Source organism: Amphiura filiformis, chromosome 8, assembly GCF_039555335.1.
Source record: "Amphiura filiformis chromosome 8, Afil_fr2py, whole genome shotgun sequence".
NCBI lineage: Eukaryota > Metazoa > Echinodermata > Ophiuroidea > Amphilepidida > Amphiuridae > Amphiura > Amphiura filiformis.
The window spans coordinates 50,116,312-50,143,947 of NC_092635.1; the positions used below are offsets into that span (position 1 = coordinate 50,116,312).

The 27,636-nt window shown below is 34.8% G+C and overlaps 1 protein-coding gene and 1 long non-coding RNA gene across 2 annotated transcripts; both read right to left on the reverse strand.

Moving 5' to 3' along the window:
- Positions 1–29: 29 nt before the first annotated feature.
- On the reverse strand, positions 30–1,221 carry LOC140158294 (uncharacterized). Its single transcript, XR_011859760.1, has 3 exons — positions 1,176–1,221; positions 686–847; positions 30–79 (listed from the first exon to the last, which is right to left on the reverse strand). It is a non-coding gene; the product is annotated as an uncharacterized lncRNA (long non-coding RNA).
- A 768-nt stretch (positions 1,222–1,989) lies between these two features.
- On the reverse strand, positions 1,990–26,754 carry LOC140158386 (cadherin EGF LAG seven-pass G-type receptor 2-like). The gene is made up of 24 exons (XM_072181479.1): positions 26,637–26,754; positions 25,823–26,122; positions 23,424–23,578; positions 22,699–22,903; positions 21,533–21,759; positions 20,041–20,205; positions 19,250–19,345; positions 18,517–18,652; positions 17,024–17,127; positions 16,444–16,587; positions 16,165–16,261; positions 15,703–15,999; positions 7,788–7,945; positions 7,350–7,554; positions 6,528–6,742; positions 6,038–6,199; positions 5,341–5,436; positions 4,758–4,893; positions 4,328–4,431; positions 3,654–3,797; positions 3,375–3,471; positions 2,890–3,186; positions 2,436–2,593; positions 1,990–2,202 (listed from the first exon to the last, which is right to left on the reverse strand). Exons 1-24 carry the CDS (start codon positions 26,752–26,754, stop codon positions 1,990–1,992), a joined length of 4,029 nt encoding a protein of 1,342 aa, XP_072037580.1.
- Positions 26,755–27,636: the final 882 nt, after the last annotated feature.

Sequence of the window (27,636 nt, forward strand, 5' to 3'; positions counted from 1 at the left end):
AATTGTCATTGATGTCATTCACATTGACTGTGACAGGTTTATAAGTGGTTCCATCTATGTTGCTGGCAGAGACTAAAAGCTGCATAAGAAAAGACAAAGATAAAATCAGTTACACTATTACTATGTTGCAAAATATATTGACATTCACTGTAGCTAACACAACATAGACAATCTTTGTATTCCATTTACAATTGTGATGTGCCCTCAGTAAGAAAAGGCAAAGATAAAATCAGTTACACTATTACTATGTTGCAAAATATGCTGACATTCACTGTAGCTAACACACTTTCATTCCTGGTGAAGAAAAACTTTGGTCTGTCGCAATCAAATTCTTCACATTTGCTAAGGCGAAGAAAAAAGAAAACGCTGTTCTTACGGGCCCGACCGACCCAGAGTTTGAACAAATTGGGAAAAAAAATTTTCCTGTATATATGAATGCCGATCCAAATTTAAGAAATTTCAGGAACAATATTTTTGTATTTTCTCAAATTGCTAATTATTTACAGATTTTGGTGATTTTTTGGGTCATTTCAAAAAAAAAAAAAGCTGACCGACTGACCCTAGTTGAAAGGTCCGTCCGCCCGTAGAACAGGGTTTCTTTTTTTCGTCGCCTGAGCGTAAAATATACCATTTGTAAGGTTGAGGAATAATTAATTATTGACCAGATAAAGGTGTGAATACATACCACATATTGCGGTTGTTCTTCATAGTCCAACACAACAGTCGATGTAATTTGTCCAGTAGTATCAATGGCAAAGAATCCTGCATCAATCAACTCATAGGTTATCTCAGTTCCTAAATCTGATGTAGCCTGAACCTGACAGATATATGCTGGGGCTGATAACTCCTGTTAAAATAATATAAAAACTGATTACTTAAAACCTGACATCTTAATTATGCAACATATTTTGTGTGGGGGTGTGTGTACATCATGGGAGACATGTGGGTATGTTCATGTGGAGGAACATTTTGTCCAATTAGTGAAGGTTTATAAATAAATCAATTTCAAAATCAAAATCAAATCAAAATATGGAAGAGCGTTTGAACAAAACAATTCCATTGACTGTGTTTAATTTCAATTAAATGCTGCCTGTAAAAATAAGCAAATTTTAAAATAATTATTTATTGCTTAATATCAACAAATGATTAAACAAAGTAATTAGTTTAAAGCTTACCTCATCCACATTGATATCCTGGCAATCATCAGGACCAAAGATTGGGGATAAATTCCAGTATCTGGTAGCTCGATATGAATTTGTACCAGTGCATCATCAGACAATGGTGGTACACCTTTATCAGCAACATTGACATTTATCTTGACTGTATAAGCTTCAGTGACTTCTATCAATGGTCTGACCAAAAGGACTTCACCAATTATTGTCACTTCAACTGTAAGGTGATAGAATTAAATGCAAATTAATAAAAATGAGCTATAAACTATTATAAATACTATGGGTTCAGAACCATAACAGCTGCAGAAGGTCAACAGCATTATACAAAGTAAGGTTTGGGCAAGTTAAAAAAAATGGACCAGGGCCCATGACACCCATCTCTCGTTTTCCCTATCATGGACTTCTTGTGATATTTATACACAGATTCTGAGTGTGTGAGGTTCAGAATTTTGGCATTTGAAACTTAACTATCATCTGTACACACATTTGTTACTTCCTCTACCCTGAATGACAATGAGCTTGTTTAGTTTCAAAAGAAGAGGTGTTCCTCTTTGTGTTGATTCCCCACATAAAATGGTGTATCTTGCTCTTTCTTTCAAGTTCTTTGCACATTCAAGGTATCCTATTGTATCCTCCACTGGATTCATTCTTACCCACTTAACCTAACCAGTGAAAGAAATGGGATTTTTACCTGCTTAAACCTTCTTTCTTGTTATCAATTACGGTTATAAAAGCCACTCTACTAATTAGCAAATGTATTATAGAAGATCTTTACAAACAATTGTTTTATTTATATAGCTCATAACCTTCTGATTTGTCACTTACAGAGTCCATCATCTGGGTCAGTAGCTACTTGTGTAAAGATTAATTCTCCATTGCCTATGTTACCATCATCAACATCAGTCACTCTCTTTGCCAGATCAAGTAATTCTATAGGTGTCGTATATTGAGGTGCAATAAGTGTCACGTCGTAGACTGGTTGATCAAACTCTGGTGGGTTGTTTGTATCAGATACAATGGTAATTTCAACCTTTGGAAGGACAAAAAATAGATGTGGCTATATTAAGTCTACTCAAGTACTTATGAACAATTATGAACAATCTTTGGGCTATCGAATCCATTCAAATATGTCAAGAAAGCAGAGGGTGTGAGATTCAAGTTAGGCTTATGTAAACTGTATCTGATACATGATATGAAAATTGGATGTAACATTAGCAGAGGATCATTTGGTTTGCTTATTCACACAAATTGTTACACATTTACCTGGACTTCATCTTTAGAGTTTTCTGGATCAGATGTATGGTATGCAATCACACTCATGGTATGTGCTCCAATAGTAGGAGTATCGGATATAGAAGATATTTCACCAGTTGCACTATCAATTGTGAAATCAGTTGATGGCATGAATGGGTCACCAGGATCTAAAATGTAAGAAGCAAAATTAACAATTTGTCTCCTAGAATGTTCTGATCTGTCTCTATCATCACACATATCCACACAACCACTGCTACTTGTATTCATTATTAATCAAGGATATCTATGCCCCCTTGATTTTACAACTCAAATCGAGGAAACACACATTTGAAACTTCAAACTTAATCATTACTATTTTACACCAATTTCCAATTGGTTTATGCTGTACTTGCATTTTATCCTTGATTCTTTTAAAATATGGTTTAATTGGTTTTAGTTTGCTTATCAAGTGTAAATAACTTACTTGGAGACAGTTCTTGGTTGTTTATTTCAAACACTGGGTCATCACCACAGGTACTTGTTGCATCAACATCAATCACTGGTACACCTGCACTTACATCACCCTGTTTATGTCTCACAATGAAATCTCCAGGTATGATGTCTACAAAACAGGCAGTGTCTGTTACAAATACCCTGACTTCTATGCTGCTGTCATCTATAATCAAATCTGGTTTATCAGGATTGTAGGCTGTTATGTTTAGTATGTGTGGTTCTGCTTGGAATTCAAGGCGTTGGGCAGCAATTAATGAACATGTTACACCTGAAACACAAAAGAAAACTTTATCAACATAATCTCTTCATTTCTTTGACAAATTTTGTCTTATCAGATTGCTTTCACATTTGCCGTTGTCTACTTCATAAATAGTGTAAAAATCCCTTCATGTTGATTAATAAGATTCAAAATTTTTAATTTCTGGGAAGTGTGGACATGCATATTTTGATTCTTACCATCTGACGACACTAAAAACTTATCAGAACCAGACAGTCTGCACATAATGATGTCATTGGGATAAATATCATCATCCTCTGGTGTTACTGCTGTTACCTTGAGAAAGAAAACAACACATTTTGCTAGTTTGAGAATGAAACATCACTTAACAAAATATTTTCATAGTGAAGTATAATATTCTTAAAACTACACGATTAAGCACCTATAATAGAAGAAATTTCAAAAATTACTGTCAAATATCTCATGACATAGCTTCCATAAGGTCCAGCATTACTTACTTGTACACCAGGGTCAACAGGTGCATAATAGATAACTCTTACTGGTGGAATTGTGAATACTGGTAGCACATCATTGATGTCTCCAACATCAATCTCTATATCCAATGGAGGAGTGCTGAGAATAGGGTTGCCATTATCCTTGGCCTGTCAAATTAAAGGTTCAAAAAAATTGACATTTGTAACAGCTAGCTCTTGTGAAATAATACGTACAGCCTGTATGTGTGTAGTTGAGATGTGATGTTGCAAGAAACCTCTATCAGTGTTTTTTTATGTAATTCAAATATGCCCTACTTATGTGGTAAATGAGTACATGTAAACTCGGTAATCATGAATGTCAACATGCAACCATCCATATTGAGTTTTAATATTCAATTGCAGACACACATTTCCTTTTTTCTCCTTACAGTGGAAGTTGTCACCAACCAAGTGCAAGCAATGGCTATAATGTATTCTTTTACTGTTTTAGATATAGAAACACCATAGATATCAAAGGTTCCTGTGGTGTGTATGCAGTTACAGAGATTTATTGTGTTCTCTTTTGCCAATGTTTACAACTGTGCATGCACCACTACCAACCACACCCCCCCCCCCCCACACCCTACCTCCCCCTCTCCCTCCCCCCCCCCCCACACACACACACAAGAAAAACCAGCAATACATGATACTCTTCTTACCAGTACAGTTAAGGTGTATGAATCTTGGAATTCTCTATCCAGTGACCAGTTGAGGTATATATAGCCATAACCAGGTGCACCATCCTTGCGAATCTCAAACTTGTCTAAATCAATAATATTGTAATAATATAATTTCTTTAAATATGTTTAAGTTATATTGTTGAAACTTTAACCAAGCATGGTATAAACCCCAAAACCCCATAATGAGCCTATTATTAGTCTCGTTATTGTTGTTATTATTATCTTATACAACCATGACAATACATTCTAATTTTGTTCATTTGCATACTTTTAGTTTTTAAGACCAAGAGGACCTAGCTAGTATTCAACCTTTGCAAAATGTATGGCTACTCGAAAGAGATCAATTCTAGAAATACTACCATTTATAGATCAGAATTAAACTTACTCCCTTTTGTGAATTAAAAAGTACCTTTGTTGTCTCCACTTAATTCATATGTGATCCTGGAGTTATCAGTGCCTGGATAATCCATATCTACTGCTAGGACACGGCAAACATAGGTTTCTAAGACAGCATTCTCTGGTAAGATTACATTCCCACATTCATTCTGTTGAGAATCAAAAGAAATATATGATTTGATACTGACAAAATAACAAAAGGCACCAAATTATTGAAGATCCATTTTTACTTTAATACTAAACTCCTCTTTCCAGTTCGAAATACAGCTTTGAATAACTTTTCTCTACAAAACCAATATAAGTAGCAGTAAATAGACATATCTTTAAATATTTTCCCAGTTGTTGCTTCCTAAATCCCTGGTTAGGCATATTATATAAACTTACTTCTGGACTTTTGATCACCATATAGAACCTGCTTCATTTAGTTCTTGTTTCACAAAATATAATAAGCTAAATTTGCACCAAACATATTTTACAAGAATATTTTCAGTATTGTCTGCAGCTCATACATCTTAAGTTTGTGGATGTTTATTTATGTTTGTTGATGTATACGCTGATGAGCAACTGTGTATTATATTAATGATACTTTTAATTACCGATTCAAATTGTGGTGAATTGTCATTGATGTCATTCACATTGACTGTCACAGGTTTATAAGTGGTTCCATCTATGTTGCTGGCAGAGACTAAAAGCTGCATAAGAAAAGACAAAGATAAAATCAGTTACACTATTACTATGTTGCAAAATATATTGACATTCACTGTAGCTAACACAACATAGACAATCTTTGTATTCCATTTACAATTGTGATGTGCCCTCAGTAAGAAAAGGCAAAGATAAAATCAGTTACACTATTACTATGTTGCAAAATATGCTGACATTCACTGTAGCTAACACACTTTCATTCCTGGTGAAGAAAAACTTTGGTCTGTCATAATCAAATTCTTCACATTTGCTAAAGCGAAGAAAAAAAAACGCTGTTCTCACGGGCCCGACCGACCCAGAGTTTGAACAAATTGGGAAAAAAATTTTTCCTGTATATATGAATGCCGACCCAAATTTAAGAAATTTCAGGAACAATATTTTTGTATTTTCTCAAATTGCTAATTATTTACAGATTTTGGTGATTTTTTGGGTCATTTCCAAAAAAAAAGCTGACCGACTGACCCTAGTTGAAAGGTCCGTCCGCCCGTAGAACAGGGTTTCTTTTTTTCGTCGCCTGAGCGTAAAATATACCATTTGTAAGGTTGAGGAATAATTAATTATTGACCAGATAAAGGTGTGAATACATACCACATATTGCGGTTGTTCTTCATAGTCCAACACAACAGTCGATGTAATTTGTCCAGTAGTATCAATGGCAAAGAATCCTGCATCAATCAACTCATAGGTTATCTCAGTTCCTAAATCTGATGTAGCCTGAACCTGACAGATATATGCTGGGGCTGATAACTCCTGTTAAAATAATATAAAAACTGATTACTTAAAACCTGACATCTTAATTATGCAACATATTTTGTGTGGGGGTGTGTGTACATCATGGGAGACATGTGGGTATGTTCATGTGGAGGAACATTTTGTCCAATTAGTGAAGGTTTATAAATAAATCAATTTCAAAATCAAAATCAAATCAAAATATGGAAGAGCGTTTGAACAAAACAATTCCATTGACTGTGTTTAATTTCAATTAAATGCTGCCTGTAAAAATAAGCAAATTTTAAAATAATTATTTATTGCTTAATATCAACAAATGATTAAACAAAGTAATTAGTTTAAAGCTTACCTCATCCACATTGATATCCTGGCAATCATCAGGACCAAAGATTGGGGGATAAATTCCAGTATCTGGTAGCTCGATATGAATTTGTACCAGTGCATCATCAGACAATGGTGGTACACCTTTATCAGCAACATTGACATTTATCTTGACTGTATAAGCTTCAGTGACTTCTATCAATGGTCTGACCAAAAGGACTTCACCAATTATTGTCACTTCAACTGTAAGGTGATAGAATTAAATGCAAATTAATAAAAATGAGCTATAAACTATTATAAATACTATGGGTTCAGAACCATAACAGCTGCAGAAGGTCAACAGCATTATACAAAGTAAGGTTTGGGCAAGTTAAAAAATGGACCAGGGCCCATGACACCCATCTCTCGTTTTCCCTATCATGGACTTCTTGTGATATTTATACACAGATTCTGAGTGTGTGAGGTTCAGAATTTTTGGCATTTGAAACTTAACTATCATCTGTACACACATTTGTTACTTCCTCTACCCTGAATGACAATGAGCTTGTTTAGTTTCAAAAGAAGAGGTGTTCCTCTTTGTGTTGATTCCCCACATAAAATGGTGTATCTTGCTCTTTCTTTCAAGTTCTTTGCACATTCAAGGTATCCTATTGTATCCTCCACTGGATTCATTCTTACCCACTTAACCTAACCAGTGAAAGAAATGGGATTTTTACCTGCTTAAACCTTCTTTCTTGTTATCAATTACGGTTATAAAAGCCACTCTACTAATTAGCAAATGTATTATAGAAGATCTTTACAAACAATTGTTTTATTTATATAGCTCATAACCTTCTGATTTGTCACTTACAGAGTCCATCATCTGGGTCAGTAGCTACTTGTGTAAAGATTAATTCTCCATTGCCTATGTTACCATCATCAACATCAGTCACTCTCTTTGCCAGATCAAGTAATTCAATAGGTGTGGTATATTGAGGTGCAATAAGTGTAACATTGTAGACTGGTTGATCAAACTCTGGTGGGTTGTTTGTATCAGATACAATGGTAATTTCAACCTTTGGAAGGACAAAAAATAGATTTGGCTATATTAAATCTACTCAAGTACTTATGAACAATTATGAACAATCTTTGGGCTATTGAATCCATTCAAATATGTCAAGAAAGCAGAGGGTGTGAGATTCAAGTTAGGTTTATATAAACTGTATCTGATACATGATAGGAAAATTGGATGTAACATTAGCAGAGGATCATTTGGTTTGCTTATTCACACAAATTGTTACACATTTACCTGGACTTCATCTTTAGAGTTTTCTGGATCAGATGTATGGTATGCAATCACACTCATGGTATGTGCTCCAATAGTAGGAGTATCGGATATAGAAGATATTTCACCAGTTGCACTATCAATTGTGAAATCAGCTGATGGCATGAATGGGTCACCAGGATCTAAAATGTAAGAAGCAAAATTAACAATTTCTGTCTCCTAGAATGTTCTGATCTGTCTCTATCATCACACATATCCACACAACCACCCCTACTTGTATTCATTACCCCCAGACAGAAATAATTCGACCACAAACACCAATTGCGTATCTGTCAGGCATTCAGACAGACATTTATAAATTTATTTGCATCAAATATCATATGTTACAATAAATTAGCATGCACATTAAGAAAACAGCTTCCACAATACTTTGAAAATATAGTTAGTATTATTACCAGGACCTAGATGAACCTACCTAAGATACCTCCCCAGTGAACTATCTACCTGGGAGCTGATTAAGTCATAACAAAACTATATTATTGGATATACCGCCCCAGTGAACAATCTACCTGGAATCTAGTACCTCCCCAGTGAACAATCTACCTGGGAGCTGAATTGATCATGAATCAGGACCTAGATGAACCTACCTAAGTTACCTCAACCCAGTGAACAACCTACCTGGGAACTGATCATGTCATAATGAATATATTATTGGATATACCGTCCCAGTGAACAATCTACCTGGAATCTAGTACCTCCCCAGTGAACAATCTACCTGGGAGCTGAATTGATCATGAATCAGGAGCTGATCATGTCATAACTAAACAAATGAATAATTATATTAGTGAATAGTGGGCTGAATCTTTACAATAACTGTGCATGAATACTGTTCTTCCAAGAGATTGCTTCCTGGAATCCTAGGAGAGAAATTCCTGAAAGGTTAATTTGGATATAAAATAGTATATTAATCCAATATGAAAATATATAAAGTATACATGTACATAATTAAATACATGTTAGAAAACATTGCCTTACTTGACTGTTTTAACATTGAGTAATCCTTGATAATATTATAGTGAAAGTTAAATCACACCCATAGAACAGTTCATTCAACATGTTAAACTAGCTCAGAGAAGAGTTACCGCCAAACTATTTATTCTACAAGATGAAGTACCTGCAAAATTTATTCTTTAATATAGCCAAGCACAGGGTGGACTTATGACATTTTTATCGCAACGAACTTTGCTGATACCGCCATCATATATATAAAAGAGCCCAGAGCATATGAACATATGTCAAATTGCACACCCCTAACTCTTGTAAGTAATTACATAGTTCATTTCATTTTATCGCAAGAAAAACGTTATAAAATACATATATTGCCCATCTATAAGCACTACATCAAAAACAATTAGATATTTAAAATGATTAAATAAGCCCTTGAAAAAGATCATCAGGACTAACATACCAATGGTAAACTGCTCCACGAGTCCAACAATTCGATATTAATACATCTTTGCTATAATTGCTACTGGTACCACACTTATGTAGATAATATCCTGGTGTAGGCTATTCACCCAGTAGTTTAAATGAACAAACAAAGCAAAGTGAGTTGCACATTTTTTGTTACAGTATTAAATTTAATTTACAATATAATCTTCTTCAGATAATGTCACATATTTTATTAAATTTTCTTTGATTATCCAAGATTATTCTTTCTTATATACATCAACATTTTTAATTAGCCATAAACTTTCGGCTTTTATTATACTATTTTCAAACCTTTAATGGCTTTAAATGCACACCTTGCAATAGGGAGTGGTGGGTGGGAGAAAAAATTCACCACATGACTTGTCTGCATGAATGTTGACAGAATAATGGTGGTACATACACACACAAGATTCAAGCCTTGTTAAAGGTGATCGCTGATTGGCCCAATGAACACTGATGGTGCCCATGATAAACAAATAGACAATACACATGTATCACCTCATATTGATCTTATATCACTTCATATTGATCTTTTAGCAATAAACTAACAGGACCAAACCATTATTTCTGCAGGGGTCAAACTGGTTTTTAACCTGGTGGTTCAAAACGTTATTACCCCCAGACAGAAATAATTCGACCACAAACACCAATTGCGTATCTGTCAGGCATTCAGACAGACATTTATAAATTTATTTGCATCAAATATCATATGTTACAATAAATTAGCATGCACATTAAGAAAACAGCTTCCACAATACTTTGAAAATATAGTTAGTATTATTACCAGGACCTAGATGAACCTACCTAAGATACCTCCCCAGTGAACTATCTACCTGGGAGCTGATTAAGTCATAACAAAACTATATTATTGGATATACCGCCCAGTGAACAATCTACCTGGAATCTAGTACCTCCCAGTGAACAATCTACCTGGGAGCTGAATTGATCATGAATCAGGACCTAGATGAACCTACCTAAGTTACCTCAACCCAGTGAACAACCTACCTGGGAACTGATCATGTCATAATGAATATATTATTGGATATACCGTCCCAGTGAACAATCTACCTGGAATCTAGTACCTCCCCAGTGAACAATCTACCTGGGAGCTGAATTGATCATGAATCAGGAGCTGATCATGTCATAACTAAACAAATGAATAATTATATTAGTGAATAGTGGGCTGAATCTTTACAATAACTGTGCATGAATACTGTTCTTCCAAGAGATTGCTTCCTGGAATCCTAGGAGAGAAATTCCTGAAAGGTTAATTTGGATATAAAATAGTATATTAATCCAATATGAAAATATATAAAGTATACATGTACATAATTAAATACATGTTAGAAAACATTGCCAAAGGAGGCACTAGTCATACATTAAAATGTATGCAAGTGACTCCTTAGCCCTTTTTTTTTTTTTTTTTTTTTTTTTTTTTGTTTTGGTACCGGCCTTTTTTTTTTTTTTTTTTTTTTTTTTTTTTTTTTTTTTTTTTTTTTTTTTTGCATTATTTGGTATTGCCAAGAAAGAGATGAGTGCATTTGAGTAACAAGTGTTAATAATCCAAGCAGTATCACCTGCATAATACGATTAACTTTAATGCATTCATCGTCAATACAATGTAACTGTGGCTGAACAGTTATAGATGGAAAATTCGGCTAAACGTTATATTGTGAATACCTTTTGGTCAAACAATTTGTGAGTTTTTGTGACCCATTTGTAATCCATACCTCATAAAACTTTATAAAGTTTTGTAGCCAACATATTGCGAGGGCCTTTTATATATCTTTTATCGCCCATTATGCATGATTATCAGATTATCAGCAACTTAATCTTATATAGCGCATTATATCAAAGACCACAAGGCGCTTTACAATTAAAACATGAGTACGTAAAAACAAAATGCCCATAGAACTATAAATATACATCATTAAAAAATAACAATTAAATTTTAAATGAGGAACACGATGAACATTGCACAAAAGGGATTGCACGGAAAAAATACATGCAAAATGAGCAAAGAAACAACTATGTGAAATGTTTAAAGTGACGGCAAAAGCAATAAAGCAAAATAAGCTTAACCAAAGTAATTTTTTATAAACAACGGCAATATACTGCAAACAGATATCAAACAGAAGATGAAATTAGAATCATAAAACACAATTTTTTAAAAGCCAAGCTGTACACTACATAGATAACACGTGAGTTGAAAACTAAAAAATGAAAATGAAGTATACCGCAAAGCAATTAAACACATGATCAATTCAATGCAATATCAAAATGGCAATTTAACACAGTATCAAATTGAATATGAAAATTCCAAACAAATGGATACTTAACACAAACAATACCAAAGTGGCGAAACAAACATATTTACACCAGGTATAAAACTCAATGAAAAGAGCAATCACGAGAACAACCAAGAAAATAACTTGAGTGAGTAGGCAAAATATTATGCTAAACGTATTGCACACTTTTTAAATATAATTAATAACCAAAATTGCACAATTATTAATAATACAATAATATCAAAATATGAACTAACAATACCAAAGTGGCGAAGCAAACATATCTACACCAGGTATAATGCTCAAATGAAAAGAGCAAGATACATCACGAGAGCGACCAAATACTATATATGAAAACAATCTTGAAATTTGCGGGCACCGTAATTCTGTTTCTTAAGTTTCTGGAGAAAATGTGAAAATGTAGTTTGGTCACTGACTAACTTACGCCAACCTGACAATTGAATTCTTAATAATTATTGTTCTTGTACAATGTAAGTTATCCACTGCACAGTGTCAGCAAATGTAAACTTATAACTTGAGCACTCCAATTGCTAAAAACACTTTCTCCATACTTCCATTAAGCAGACATTTGGAGTATACCGATACACAACAACTGAAAGTAATATTTGATAATGTTGTATAATACATGCTGGTGAGCCAGTCAAATGTTCCGATAAATTGAATCACACGCAATTCCAGTACTTTGGTCCCATCTCAATAAGAAGTGAGTACATGGTTTTTTTGTTTTTTTTGTTTTTTTAATACATGATTGCATGCCGTTTTATTTTATGCTTATTAACCCAAACAATCGAAACAGTCCTTGTGTAGCTTATAAATGCAACATGCAATACTATACAATTTCTTCTTCACCTAGGCAGAAGTGCATCTATACCTAGTGTTTAATTATACCATTATCATGTTAATCGAGTATATTTATTAATCTGTGCTGAATATATTGTACGCTGTTCTTGTATCATCCTTTGACTGCTTAATAAAGGACCATGCAGTAACTTCTTCAGTGGTATTTGCATCCATCCTTAGCCTCCTTCGTAACATTCCATGTTATGTGCAAAACTTTACCAATATAAGTCATTGTTATGTGGCTAAAGTAAGCCCCTGTAGGTATTGTAGGTTAATGATGGGATCAATGTCAAGTAGCTGTGGTAATTGCGACTCTTAAAACAGGCAAAGCATCTTCCCTTCTGCTACCCGACTAGAAGTATTTAATCTGCAATGAAGAAGAGAGAAACAAGGAGGAGCAAATTGTGCAAGCATATAGTCCTTCACCTATATATATACACACAAGCCTAATGAAAATATCTAAAAAAAAAAAAAAACAAAATATTTACTCATTTTTGAAAATCCGTACATAAAGATGTCACCGAGTGGAGTAAACAATTGAAGTAAACTATGCCGAGTTGGAACTCATTGCTGATCAATAAGCATTCGGCAAATTAGCTGGAAGAATTTGGGCAATCCAACCATAGACCATAGACTATGATCCAACAACTTATTTATCACTTTGGCTTTCCTGATGATAAATTTTCCATAAGCTCCTTTAAAAATCACAATTTTTGCATATATGACAAAATAGAATATGTCATAGACTATTTTCGATAATAAATGTTAACCATTATGAATGCGTTCAATTTACAATTACTGTATTCAACATTAAGTGGTCAAATGATTAGTGTTAATTTAATGTAATACTAACAGCCAGAGTATGCAAATAAGTGGAGTACGAGGCAGTCTACTGTCCGAGAAACCCTTAAACGACCTTCCAAAATGCTAAAATTATTATAGTGCTGTTCATTTCTGTTGACATTTTCCATAAGTTTCATACACAAGCATCTCTATTTACATGACGCTCACCGATTGCCTTGAATATTAAACCTGCTAACCATTTTACAATTTTTCATGACGATTGCTATCAGCAAAAACTGTGCACCATTCAAAATTAAAGTCATTCAAAATTAAAACTGCACACGAGTGCACCATTCAGAATTAAAGCTGCTCATTAAATTTCCCGATGGTCATTGACATTACGACAAGATGCCCCACCCACAAAAAAAAACAGCGCGGCATATGAATGGAGAGAGCATAAACAATAGTACGATGTATGTCGCCGCATGGCCCACCTCTTATTTTAATTTACCTCCAACAAGGGAAAACCCCGAGATCTTTTAATCCACTACAACAATCAAAATCCGTGAATTTATTGGACCTTGGACCAAGGCTTGGTACTCCCCAAAAGTTTGAGTTCTCTTGACCCAACGCTTATTATTTCTGATCCATGCTTTTTATCAAAGCACCCTTTAAAATCAATCATTGCCCCAACTTGTCATTCATTCTGGGCATTCATTGCCCCGCCCTGTTTTGAAATAATATCGATCATATTTTCTTTTTATAACAATGAAACACGCCAATTCGATATAATCAAGTGCGTTGAATTCTGCAGCCTGTCATGCCTATCTTTGTCCTGCAGAAGTCCGATATTTTTCTCTCAATTAAGTTAATGCATTACGTGAACAACGTAAATTAAATGTAAAAGCCCAATATGATACTAATTTAGTACATTTTAACCCATTAACTGCACAAGTTTATTGATACATAAAAGCTCATAAAATTTGTTTTGGTTTCGACTCGAGCGTCGACGTATTCAACGATGTATTATATACTAGTGTAAATTTAGGTATAACGTCATCTCATTAATATTAATATCGACCGTCGCAATCATTGTAATGCATGTAATGGGTTGCTGACACGTCATAGAAAATCGGCTATTTGCATAATCACCACCGATTGATTGACGGGCTTTGTGTTTTGTGTTCTGTTTTCGTGAATCAAAGTTTGACGTACTTTTAGCTCAGTCATTTTAGTGAAGTAAATTTAATAAAGCAATATTAATACTTTGTCTCACTATTGAATATATCTCCCTACGTTTATACTGAAACTGATATGACGAACTTTTTAAAAGCAAGTTTCTCACCAAATCAACTCATTATGACAGTCATTATGACCTCAACACCACTGCTGCCTCCTCTTCATGGATACTCGGGATAGATGACTGCAGACATCTTACTTGAAAATTACGTTTCAGTACTGTTATTTTACGTAGAATTGTTACATTCCAGCGGCTTCCGTTCCCTCAATCGGGTTACAAAATGTAGTTTTAACCAGGTATTTGATGCAAATAAAATTCCGATCAATGACGCAAATTATTTACCCTTCGATCCTTCCATGCTTGCCGCAAGGCCGCTGTAACATCATCTCGAGGGTTTCACTCGCCCTGCAGCTGGTTGTTTCGATGCGTAAACACTTCAAATTAAAACGTCTATTTTCTGCCCACTTCGGATGCGAAAAGGAAACCAAACTATTACTACCATTTGTAGTTGCGATGTTTTAGACATTTGTGATGCCACTAGAATCTGGACGTCGATACCAATTGAATTGGTCCTGTCCAAGTATTTCTTTTAGATGTAGATTTAAACGGTCTATGAATGCACTTAAATAACCGATGAAATATCAAGCCATGCACCCGGCTAATTGCCCGGTACTTGTGCAATTATAATAGACCTAAAGTTTTTATTCCAGCTATAGTAGCATCATTTATCCACAGCGGTCCCCTCAATTTATTTCCTTCATACACGATCATGACAAATTTGTTTTAATTCTCCAACTAAATTTGTGAGAAAAAATTCACCACATGACTTGTCTGCATGAATGTTGACAGAATAATGGTGGTACATACACACACAAGATTCAAGCCTTGTTAAAGGTGATCGCTGATTGGCCCAATGAACACTGATGGTGCCCATGATAAACAAATAGACAATACACATGTATCACCTCATATTGATCTTATATCACTTCATATTGATCTTTTAGCAATAAACTAACAGGACCAAACCATTATTTCTGCAGGGGTCAAACTGGTTTTTAACCTGGTGGTTCAAAACGTTATTATTAATCAAGGATATCTATGCCCCCTTGATTTTACAACTCAAATCGAGGAAACACACATTTGAAACTTCAAACTTAATCATCACTATTTTACACCAATTTCCAATTGGTTTATGTTGTACTTGCATTTTATCCTTGATTCTTTTAAAACATGGTTTAATTGGTTTTAGTTTGCTTATCAAGTGTAAATAACTTACTTGGAGACAGTTCTTGGTTGTTTATTTCAAACACTGGGTCATCACCACAGGTACTTGTTGCATCAACATCAATCACTGGTACACCTGCACTTACATCACCCTGTTTATGTCTCACAATAAACTCTCCAGGTATGATGTCTACAAAACAGGCAGTGTCTGTTACAAATACCCTGACTTCTATGCTGCTGTCATCTATAATCAAATCTGGTTTATCAGGATTGTAGGCTGTTATGTTGAGTGTGTGTGGTTCTGGTTGGAATTCAAGACGCTGGGCAGTGACTAATGTACATGTTATACCTGAAACAACAGAAGAAACTTCATCAATATAATCGCTCTTCATTTCTGTCAGATTTTGTATTTGTCATTGTCTACTTCAATAGAACATACAGAAACTCCTTTGACTTTTAACATCCAAAGTTTTTAATTTCTGGGAAGCGTGGACATGCATATTTTGATTCTTACCGTTTGATGACACTAAAAACTTATCCGAACCAGACAGTCTGCACATGATGATGTCATTGGGATAAATATCATCATCCTCTGGTGTTACTGCTGTTACCTAGAAAAAGAAAACAACACATTTTGCTAGTTTGAGAATGAAACATCACTTAACAAAATATTTTCATAGTGAAGTATAATATTCTTAAAACTACACAATTAAGCACCTATAATAGAAGAAACTTCAAAAATTACTGTCAAATATCTCATGACATAGCTTCCATAAGGTCCAGCATTACTTACTTGTACACCAGGGTCAACAGGTGCATAATAGATAACTCTTACTGGTGGAATTGTGAATACTGGTAGCACATCATTGATGTCTCCAACATCAATCTCTATATCCAATGGAGGAGTGCTGAGAATAGGGTTGCCATTATCCTTGGCCTGTAAAGCAGAAGTTGAAAATATTGAAAATTTTGATTGAAAATGCATTGCAAATCTGGAGAAAAATTTATATTTAATGCCAGCACTACAGTTAAGATGTGGCACTACAAGAAAATATACCAAATTAGCTTACTTCTTATTCAGTCAAGTAGCAAAGAAAACATTCTGTTATTTTTTTGTAATTAAGGTCCAGAATCTGTCTTAATATCATAAAATGAGTTCAAGTTTATAATGTATTACTTATGGCATTTATTTAGCAATGCTTAACCACTAAAGCTTTTCTGGTATCTCAAGATTGTAAACAAGAGTTATAATATGGTTACAAGCCTTATCACAATAAATGCATGACACTTGAGAATCATAACATTTGCTACTTGACGATATTAGGGTGGCAAATACAACCAAGGACACTAATTATCGAAAGAATTATACTTACTATGACTGTTAAGGTGTATGAATCTTGGAATTCTCTATCCAGTGACCAGTTGAGGTATATATTGCCATAACCAGGCGCACCATCCTTGCGAATTACAAACTTATCTATTATAAAAAAATTTAAAAAAACAAAAAAAACCGAGTTTATTAGTAAATTACACTGTGCGTAAAATGTGACCTTGGGGCTTGAGCATACTTTTGCAGCTTAAAAAAAATAAAAGAACAAAATTAATAAACAAATAAAAGTGGGAGAAAAACCTTACACCCTGTGAGAATCTTTCATGTTTTGACCACAACATTTAAAAAACAAACATTTGTTGGCTCACATACACACAGATATACATCACAATTGATTTTATAGACCCCTTTCCAAATGATGATGAGCCTATTATCTTTATCACAAAGCTATCTTTCACTTTGGAGCAAACTGACTGAAATAAACTATTGAACAATGTGAACACTAGCCAGTGCAAAATAGTTATTTTCATGATAGATTCATGTATAAACAATAAAAAGAAGAGATACTTCTTGCAATACCAAATCAAATGCAAGAAGAGGTGAATGATGGTCAGCTTAAATGATTAAGATTCTTAAAAATATACTGAAGTACTCATGTTTGGAAACAACCTTAACTGAGACTTTTAGGTGAGTGATACATGGTACTTGAGGTTTTAGAACCCAGTGGGGTGCTTTCACATTTCGACTCACAGGAATAATGGCCAATGGAGTTGCATAAAATTGGGGTGGCCAAAACAAGCCGCACAATTTTTCATGAGCTGGTCCTCCCACTGGTTCTGCCCCTGCTGCATTCTTTCTCTAGATCAAATGGTCATATTACAACAAATACCACTATAATTAAACAAGGAGATCCATGGGTCACAAGTGTCGCCTGTCTTTGCATTTTCTATTTTGGCTGGATTTTTCCAACAATACAAATATGTTTGATTCAATATTATCCACAAAGAACCCACATTTGTCAACAATGACACCATATTATGATGCATCCTCTCTCATAAGGTTACATTACCACATTACCAGCTAAAGGGCTCACATGTATCTCACATGTGTTGTCTCCTCTTAATTCATATGTGAGCCTGGCTCATCCATATCTACTGATAGTGATAGCACTCAACAAACATACCGTAGTTAGCGATAGTTAGCATATGTGCTTACTATCGAGCGCTTTTAAAACATGCACACATGAAGAGCCACATCCACAAAAGTGTAAAGGGTTTTGAGCAAATCATCGATACATATAGTTATATATGAACAAGTAAACCTACAAATGTGTGTCTTAACCCCATTAGCTCAGTTGGTAAACGGCCGGACTTTGGTACAATTTCATGTTTTCAAAAGCGCTCGATAGTAAGCGCATATGCTAACTATCGAGTTTATATGGTAGGTTTCTAAGGTAGCATCCTCTCCTAAGATTACCTTACCATATTACAATTCAATTCAATTCAATTCAATTTTATTCATCAATTACTAACTCACCTTTGTTGTCTCCACTTAATTCATATGTGATCATGGAATTATCAGATCCTGTCTCATCCATATCTACTGCTAGCACACGGCAAACAGGGGTTTCTAAGACGGCATCCTCTGGTAGGATTATATCAACACATTCATTCTAGACAAAAGTAATTTGACATATGATTCATTTTGAACATATTGTACGAGTTTTGAAAGGTTAAAAATAAAATAATAACCTCGTTCGAAGTCTTCCGCGTTCTTTTTAAAAATTATTTATCCTATTTTGCCAACATGGACCAGATTGTGTCACAAATATCAAAATAACATAAAATGATAAACAGATTATTGCAAAACGTGCTTTAAATTTTATAATTATCAGGAAGTTTCTTGCACAATTTGTTCACAAGAACAGAAATGTGACACTGTGGGGGTTCAAACTCAAACCATGAAACACCAGAGTGTAGTACCTTATGGATTGAGCTAACTGGACTGTTAACCCCCTAGAGCACTACCTGTTGATCTGACATTGCCTCAGATTGGTCAATTACATGATATCTTCAATTTAATCACCAATCAGAATGAAGCTTTGCAAATAATTCACCCCAATTCTTTTGCATAGTGAAATTATTCTAACAATGTTGCTGATTGGTCCAATTGATAATGACAACTTCTTTTTTGCCAATTGGCAGGTAGTTCTCATGGGGTTAAACTGTAGTGACTTGAAACTGATCCTAAAGAAGGAATGTACACTTACCACATCAAAGAAAGGCACATTATCATTTATGTCCAACACAGAAACACTGACTGTTTGGAAGGCTGGAAGACCACTGGCCTCAGCAATGACAACGAGCTAAAAAGGAAAAAATTCCACAAATCACATTTCTTTCAAAACAAGATTCTACTGTGATTTTGGCTACGTCAGAAAAACTCTGCTATTTATTGCTTATTTTATGTCTTGCTCTTTATATATCAATATTTTGATTTTCTGATGTTAAAGCAAAAAGTGTTACAAACGTAGACCTTGAATGAATATTGCTTACATGTCAAGTCAATGAAGATTTTAAAATAAAAATATTGAGGGTTTAGTGCAAGAAAAACCTACCTGCAATAGCTGCCAGGTGTCATATGTGCACAATATAGAATGCAGAATGGTCAAATTGTCTATAGAGCAGCTATTGCAGATAGGTCTTTCTTGAACTACACCTTCCATATGTATTATGGAACTTGGTCATCTTGTTTCTATTTTGGACGAATTTCAAATTTGGATTGGTACACATTTATAACCAACATTAGAATATTAAGGGAAGAAATGCTTTTTGTGCATTTTTTGTCAAAACATAAACAATGACCAAATACACTAACTTTGGTACACATATTATAAAAATTGATAAAAACATAAAACCATAACTACCGCTAGCCAATGCAGAAGACATTCTTAATCATCTTTCTTTACTGCATTTCATACTGTTTTATTGTTTTCTTTTTCTTTTCTGATAAACACATTCACTACATATCACTTTGTCTGTTATAATAGTTTTTACATACCAAGAATTGTCTCTGTGCTGGATTCTCATAATCAAGATCTACTGTGAGTGTAATATCACCAGTTGTACTATCAATATCAAAGTAGGTTGTATCTTGCAGACTATATGATGGCTGTTCTTCACTGACCGCTTGCACTGTACAAAGTGGGTCAACTGGATGTGGTCCCTGGCAACAAACAAAACAATTAAACAAACATTGACTGGCATGATCTTAATTAGAATAAACTTTGAACTTTCATTAACAATTTTAAAGTAAGGACTTCATACACTTGAATTCTACAAGCCAACAGAAACCTATACTCTCATCAGCTCGTAATTGGCGGGACTGATAACATGGTGGATTTATATGGAATCCTAGACTGCTGCCCTCAGTCGTCAACCGTCTGGATTGACGACTGAGAAAACTATGTGGAAAAAAAAGTGACGGATTTTGCAACAGGATTCCTGTGGCATAGAGCATGCGCAGTTGTGTCCAAATTGACCTTTTGACCGAGTTTGTTGTTTTTAGAAGTTCAGAGCGAGATCTTGTCACAGCGGCGCGGTATAGCGACGCGGTACACGGGCGCCGCTAGTCAGTCGCGCTACGGCGCACAACCAAAGTCGCATTGAATAGTTTTCAGAAGTCCGTCATGATATTGGCTGTAAGATAATCAGTCGTCACTCTACATCTACTAGGATACTCAGTAAAGTTGCCAAGGCAATATCTGACTGAGAAAACAATACTGACGCCGGTCATCAGACACGGATCAAAAATTGACAAATAATACAATTACACTTAAAGCTACTTAAACTTACAAAAACAACTGCACTACTTAATTAACACTTTTGTTTTTAAGACCAGATGTAAATGATTCCAGTTTGTTACAATCGAGTAATGATGAGGGTAATGAATTCCAGTCCAGTATGGTGCGCGGGAAGAAGCTGAACTTATATACGTTGAACTTATATGCACTATGAAGCATACACAGTACATGCGAAGTGTAGACGGCTGATTGGAATTAGTCTAATGGAATCCATGCACCACCAATGCGAACTGAGCTTTCTGTCTTGCTTGACTGACGCACGCTTTTGTGACTTTGCGCTGACGTAAGTTGGGACTTTATTGATGTGCGCAGTAACAAAAACAAGTACATGCTGATCTTAGTATAAACCTACCCGACAAACAAAACATGGTCTTATTTTGCTTTACATTGTTTGCAATATGCTGGTGAGAAAGAAGCTGATTATGTCAGTGGTTGCTTGGTGTCCATTATTATGTGCAGTGTATTCTGGTTAATATACTTGGTTGAATGCATTTTATACCAATGCGCTCAAACACACCCAACAACCCAAACACACATACACACACCCCACCAACAATGTCAATATTTCAAAAATCATCACAATTATTATCTGCATCATTCCTAGGTAAATACTACTTTAATTTTAATAATTCAGATTCAACTGTGACTGGGAGAAGTCACAAAATGGTACATATCACAAGCCATGATTACCTCATCAACTTCAATACCTCCGTCACAAGTGGATGGAATAAAGACAGGTGGACTGGTTACAGGTGGTTTAATAGTGAAGGTGATCAAAGCTACATCTTCCAGTGGTGGTATACCATGATCAGACACCTTGACAGTCAATATGACAGTGTATGTTGGCTCGTTAACTCCAAGTAGATCTGTACTCAGGGTGATAGCACCTGTATCTGTCACAGTAAATATTCCTGGGTCTGAAAATAAAATGATATAGCAATACTGAGTAATTCAATGACTTATTGATATATTTCTAGTCCCAATAAGCATGGTCAGAACTGCAAACCCTTATAACCTGAGAAAAAAGGTGATGAAATACTTGTGTTTAGTATGATACAATAAGGATAGCACCGCCTTTAAAATTTTCCTTCAAAATTACATCAAACCCTAATTTTACTAGTAAAGTGCAACTTTCTTTTGAAAATATCTGAACTTGCAGCTCAAGTGATGCTCAGGACACGTGGTGTAGTCTGTCAGGTTGATGTAAAAATCAAATGCAGATAACACCGTCTTGGTGTCCTGAGTCCTCGCTATAAGTTGATAATATATTGTAAATGTTCTTTGATTCAAAATTGTAAAGACGGTAGGAAAAAGTGCAATAACAATTTGCATCTTGTATTAGTGGTTAGATTTAGGATTATGGTTATGTTAAGGATTTAGGATTATGGTTAGGATTTAGGGTTAGGCTACATGTAGTAGTTACAATTTTGGATATGGGTTAAAGATAGTGTTAGTGTTAATGTAAGGGTACAAGGGAGATATCTTGAGTTATTCTGAAAAAAAAATTATATAATAAATTATGATTTAATGATTTAAATTGTGTTTTAATGAAGATTTAAACATTTTTTTTGTTACACATGTCAGAAATGGGAAATCCATTCCATTTGGAAACCACACCCCCTTTAGAAGATTTTGGAATTCCAACCAATTTTTTAAAAAATCAAATGACCAAAATAGGGGCTAAATTGTGTACATCAACATTTTCCACTGTTTTTAGCTGGATCTTATTATGAAACACAGACAAAACTCCACTTGGATTGACCATATGATTCAACTGGAATTCAGATAGTTATGTCATCTTCCAAAGGGGAGAGGATTTCATATGTAATAGCCCAATATTATTTTGATGCTTGTACCTCCTGATCCATCATCTTTTTCTTCACTGATCTCAGCAAACACTATTTCCCCAATATCAATCAATGGATCATCAGGATCAGTAGCTCTGTTGCTAAGGTCATATACTTCATAGCCTTCAAGTTGAGGAACATATATTATGTCTGGCTGCAGGACAGGATCAAATATGGGTGCATTGTTGTCATCAGGTAGAATTGTAATCTCAACCTGAAAAGAGATGTAAAGAAATGCAAAATATAATACATCAATTAATCAATCTTTGACTTTGTTGAAATAATCAATCAATAAAAATTAATAAAAAAAGTTATAAAAAAAGAAGAAAAAAAAAGAAGAAAATAATAAATTCATAAGTAAATATAAAAAGTGCACACAGCAAGGCATCTTCACCTACTTTTTAGAATCCCCTCAAATTTTGGGGGTTTTTTTGCACATCCATTTCAGCTAAAAAAGCAAATTCATATTTCCTTTTTTTTTTTTCAGTTTTGTGCCGTAAAATCATTTACTTGATTTGATTATAATAAAACAATTGATATTTGTACTTTAATTGTGTAAATTAACCACAATATTATGCTGTGCACTTCTGAACAAATGATATCTTAATTCAAAATTAAGTGTTAAGAAAATCTCAGAAAAAAAATGCCTTCCGCATTCGTTTTTGAAATTACCAAGCGCTTTTAGACATAGCATTACGGTATTTTGTTTGCTGATTAGACTGATGGTTTCTTACCAATGCCTTATCTGGATAGGATGTTGGGTTTGTAACATTGTACACATTGACACTGAGTGTGTGTAATCCAACACCAGGGTTACTTGTAGTAGATAACACTGCTCCTGAAGGATCCACTTCGAAGTCAGATGATGGTACTGGTTTTGTGACTGTATCTGGAATGACAATTTTACAGAGTCACAAAATATGAGTTGGAATCAGTGTACTTATTGCACGGTCAGTGATATCTCCTAAAGAGTCCTTGAACACTGTGTTTGTCACAGATACATGCCATTTTGATTTGTTGAAAATGCCAGATATAACAGTTATAAATGGCAATAATAACCTTTCTTTAAAAACTACCGCTCCCTCATAAAAATACTTTGGCCCAAAACAAAACCCTCCAATTTCACGCAATGACCTAAAAGTAAATGGTGCAAAGTTATTATTTTCTATTTCATGTACTCCTTCCATAAGATTTCAATATTTAGGATTAAATTAGGCCAAAAAAAAAAAAAAGGTTTGTCTCTGGACCTTTTGGCTAAAAAGCTATGTGCTATGCTTTTTTTTTTTTTTTTTTTTTTGAAAAACAGGCTATGTCCTATGCGATGTTTTTTTTTTTTTTTTTTGTAACAAGAACGGCGCCCAAATAACATGGTATAGGCCTACATAAACGTAGTTCTTACTCCCGGTTTAACTATTCTAACCGTCACCTCCAAAAACCCCTAACCTAAACCCTAACCCTAACCTATAGGCCTACTAAAAAATATGCTTAATATAAATTCAAGTTCCCGTTCAAGTTCTGAAAAATTTTGATCACACGACGTGACAATGTAAATGTTGTGAGTAGTGCCAATGAATTGGTGCAAAATTCAGCACCACAAATGTTGATGTGCGCCGCTATTTTGTCCTACATTTAAACATTACCGTAAGTAAGGAGTACAAAAGTTGACATTTATGTGTTGAGGAAACTCCAATATTTACTCGGCATGGTATGAAAATTAGTTAAATGATGATCTTTTCTCTGGTATACCGATATGAAATCGCTTATCGAGCAGCAAAATATCTGCACATGGGGAATTCCCAGTGACGTGTTCTAGATCTAGAAGTAGAGTCGATTGTCCCGCTATTTCGTTCTCATAGCCGTTACTTGCATACTGTTTCAAGAGATCGGTATTCAGAGCGAACATGTCATACAGTTCTTGGAGTATTTATTTTTGACATTTTGTCAGAAATGATCGCCAATTGATTGTGCCGAAAATGTAATTTTTCTTGAAAACTACGATGTTTTATCATTAAAAAAAAAAAAAAAAAAAAAAAAAAGCACTAGCGCGTAGCGCTACGCGCTAAATCTCATTTTAAAAGCTATGCGCGCGGGGTCCTGAGACAAACCTTTTTTTTTTTTTGGCCTTATTTCCTTAAGTTATAGCAAATACACAATGCAATAATAATGCATAAATTATTGACATAAAGATGTGCATATATCCTTATTTATCTTTTGTTAAAAATCTTTTTAACATTAATATAAGTGCAGAAAAAAAAATTGAAATTCCAGATTGATCCTGAAAACTTACATCCCTGGATCCGATTGATGGTATCACCCCCCCCTTACCAGCTTCACCCCCACAATTTTTCTCATAACCCAGTAAAATTTTGGCCTGAATTTGCTATTGTTTAGGCAGTATGAACAAAACATGGTGGACTGGTGGTTTGGTAATACACCACCCCAAGAATTGTGTACAGTTCTAGGGGCTACTGTAATACACATTTTTGCTTCTAGAAACCAACCTGCTGGAGTAATGTAACTCCAAACTTGGAATAGGAATGTTTGGGTGATGGGCCTCAATGTGAGGTAGAAAACACTCTGTGTTACAATTAGACCACCCACCTTTATCAAGAGATGCATTGCTAATATAATATTTTCCATCCTGATGTGGCAGTGACGTCAACGCCTTGAGGCATCTATTTCGTGTTCGCATCTATGCGGCATCTTTAAGCGTGTGCATGCATACACCAGCGCTATGAGCGTCTGCTAGCTACACCTAATGAAATGCAGACTGACGTCACTGCCATATCAGGGTGAAAAATGGTATAGAGCCGTCAGTGTTTTTCAAGCGTGACTCATGACAAAAGTGTTTGTAAACAGGATTTGTACCCACAAGCTCCTCATTCACTTGCTTGATATGATTGACCTCTATAGATTGACTGACTGCTAGTATTGCTCTATACCTAATTCACCTGTTGTTCATGCCCTGAAACTTTGAACAGAGTTTACTAGTACCCACAAGATGGCCACTGTGACGTCACAGTGGCGGCATCTATACATTCAATGTATACATTCAGATTCACCAAATTAATGTTTTCATTTGGGTAGCCCAAAATGCCATATAAGCTGCGTGTAGGAAAAAAATTGTACTTACCTTCAATGAGAGTCTGGTTTAGAATATTAAACCCAATGTCTCCTTGACATGGGCTGCTTGCTAATATATTCACAACAGGATCCCCAATGTCAACGTCTCCCTGTTTGTATCTCACCATATATGCAGGCGGATCAGCTACAATGAAGCAGACGACTGCACCGACATAGATAGCGATGTCAGCTTCACTATTTGTATCCTTCAAACCTGTGTTGTCTGGGTTGTAGGCCTGGACTGATACAATATATGGACTGTTCAGATCCACTGGTACTGTCATGGTTGTTGATAATGTACATGTCGTCCCTGCAAAGGAGAGAATGAAGTGTTAAAATGGGCTGTTCCATTTAAAATCCACACTACCCTGGTGGAAGATTTCACATGGGGAGTATTAATATCAAATGGAATTGACACATTAGGCAGCTCTATTTGAATTTCATACACCCTCTGAAAAAGATTCAACATGAATCTTCCACAGATGGAGGGTGGGTTTCAAATGGAGCTGCCTAATGTGATCATTCCTCTTGAGATTCATATTCCCTCTGCTGAAAATATTTCCAAAATGTGGATTTTAAATGTGTGGATTTTAAATGAAATAACCCATGTGTGTAATAATTCCATTCTGAGAAAAGTTCAAAAATATTTATAAAAATTTGAACTACAAATACAGAGAACATATTCACACATATCATATCAAGAGGTTTAAGCACAAAGGCCCTATCTGCAATAGCTGCCAGATGACATATCCTTAGATATTTACAATAACAGAATGCACAAATTGTCAAATGTGTATCAGGCAGCTATTGCAAATAGGGCTTACTTGCACATGTACATCTTAAGAATGGCTTACCATCAGAACTGGCAGAGAAGTACTCGCTGCTTGGACTTTCAGTGACATTGCACAGTATGATCGGGTACAAATCAGCATCCGTTGGCATTAACGATATAACCTAAATATATTGCATAAAATCAGTTGACAAAGTAACAATTACATTCAAAATAAAGACAACTCACAAATTGGATGAGCATTTTAAATACACCTCAACTTTCATAGGGTACACAAATACATGTGATAAGATTTTAATAACTTTGGATTATTCTAAGTTGCAATCACCATAATTCTAACCCTAATTTCACATCTTCCCATAATCCTAACTCTAATCCTAAATTCTTGAAACATAAACTCTAAACCTAGCCCTAGTAAGGTGAAGAGCATTCTTGTTTTAGGTTCATATTAAACTTGCTCTGACAGTGAACTACCTGATGTGAGAAAACATGGTTGAATAATTTACAAATATGCAGTTGGATCATGACATGACTTACCAACAAACACATAGAACTATTGTAATTTCAATCCTACAAAATGTATGTCTAATTTCACTCCTAAAAAATACAAGGACTAATTTCACTCCTATTAAATGATACGGAGTAATTTCTCTCACATTAAATCATATGGAGTAATTTCACTCCTAAAAAATGTAAGGACTAATTTCACCCTTATTAAATGATAAGAAGTAATTTCACTTGTATGAAATTATAAGGAGTAATTTCACTACAATGAAATGATAAGGACATTTTTATTGAGTAATTTCACTCTTATAAAATAACAAGGAGTAATTTTACTCTGAAGTGATAAGGAGTGATTTCACTATTATTAAATGATAAGATATTAATAATTTCACGCCTATTAAATGATAAAAAGTCATTTCACTCCTATGAAAAGATAAGGAACAAATTCACTATTATGAAATATCAAGGATTGGTGTTCACTTACAGGGAAAGCAGCAGGAAGTTCATCAGGGAATGATATTCTGTAGTCA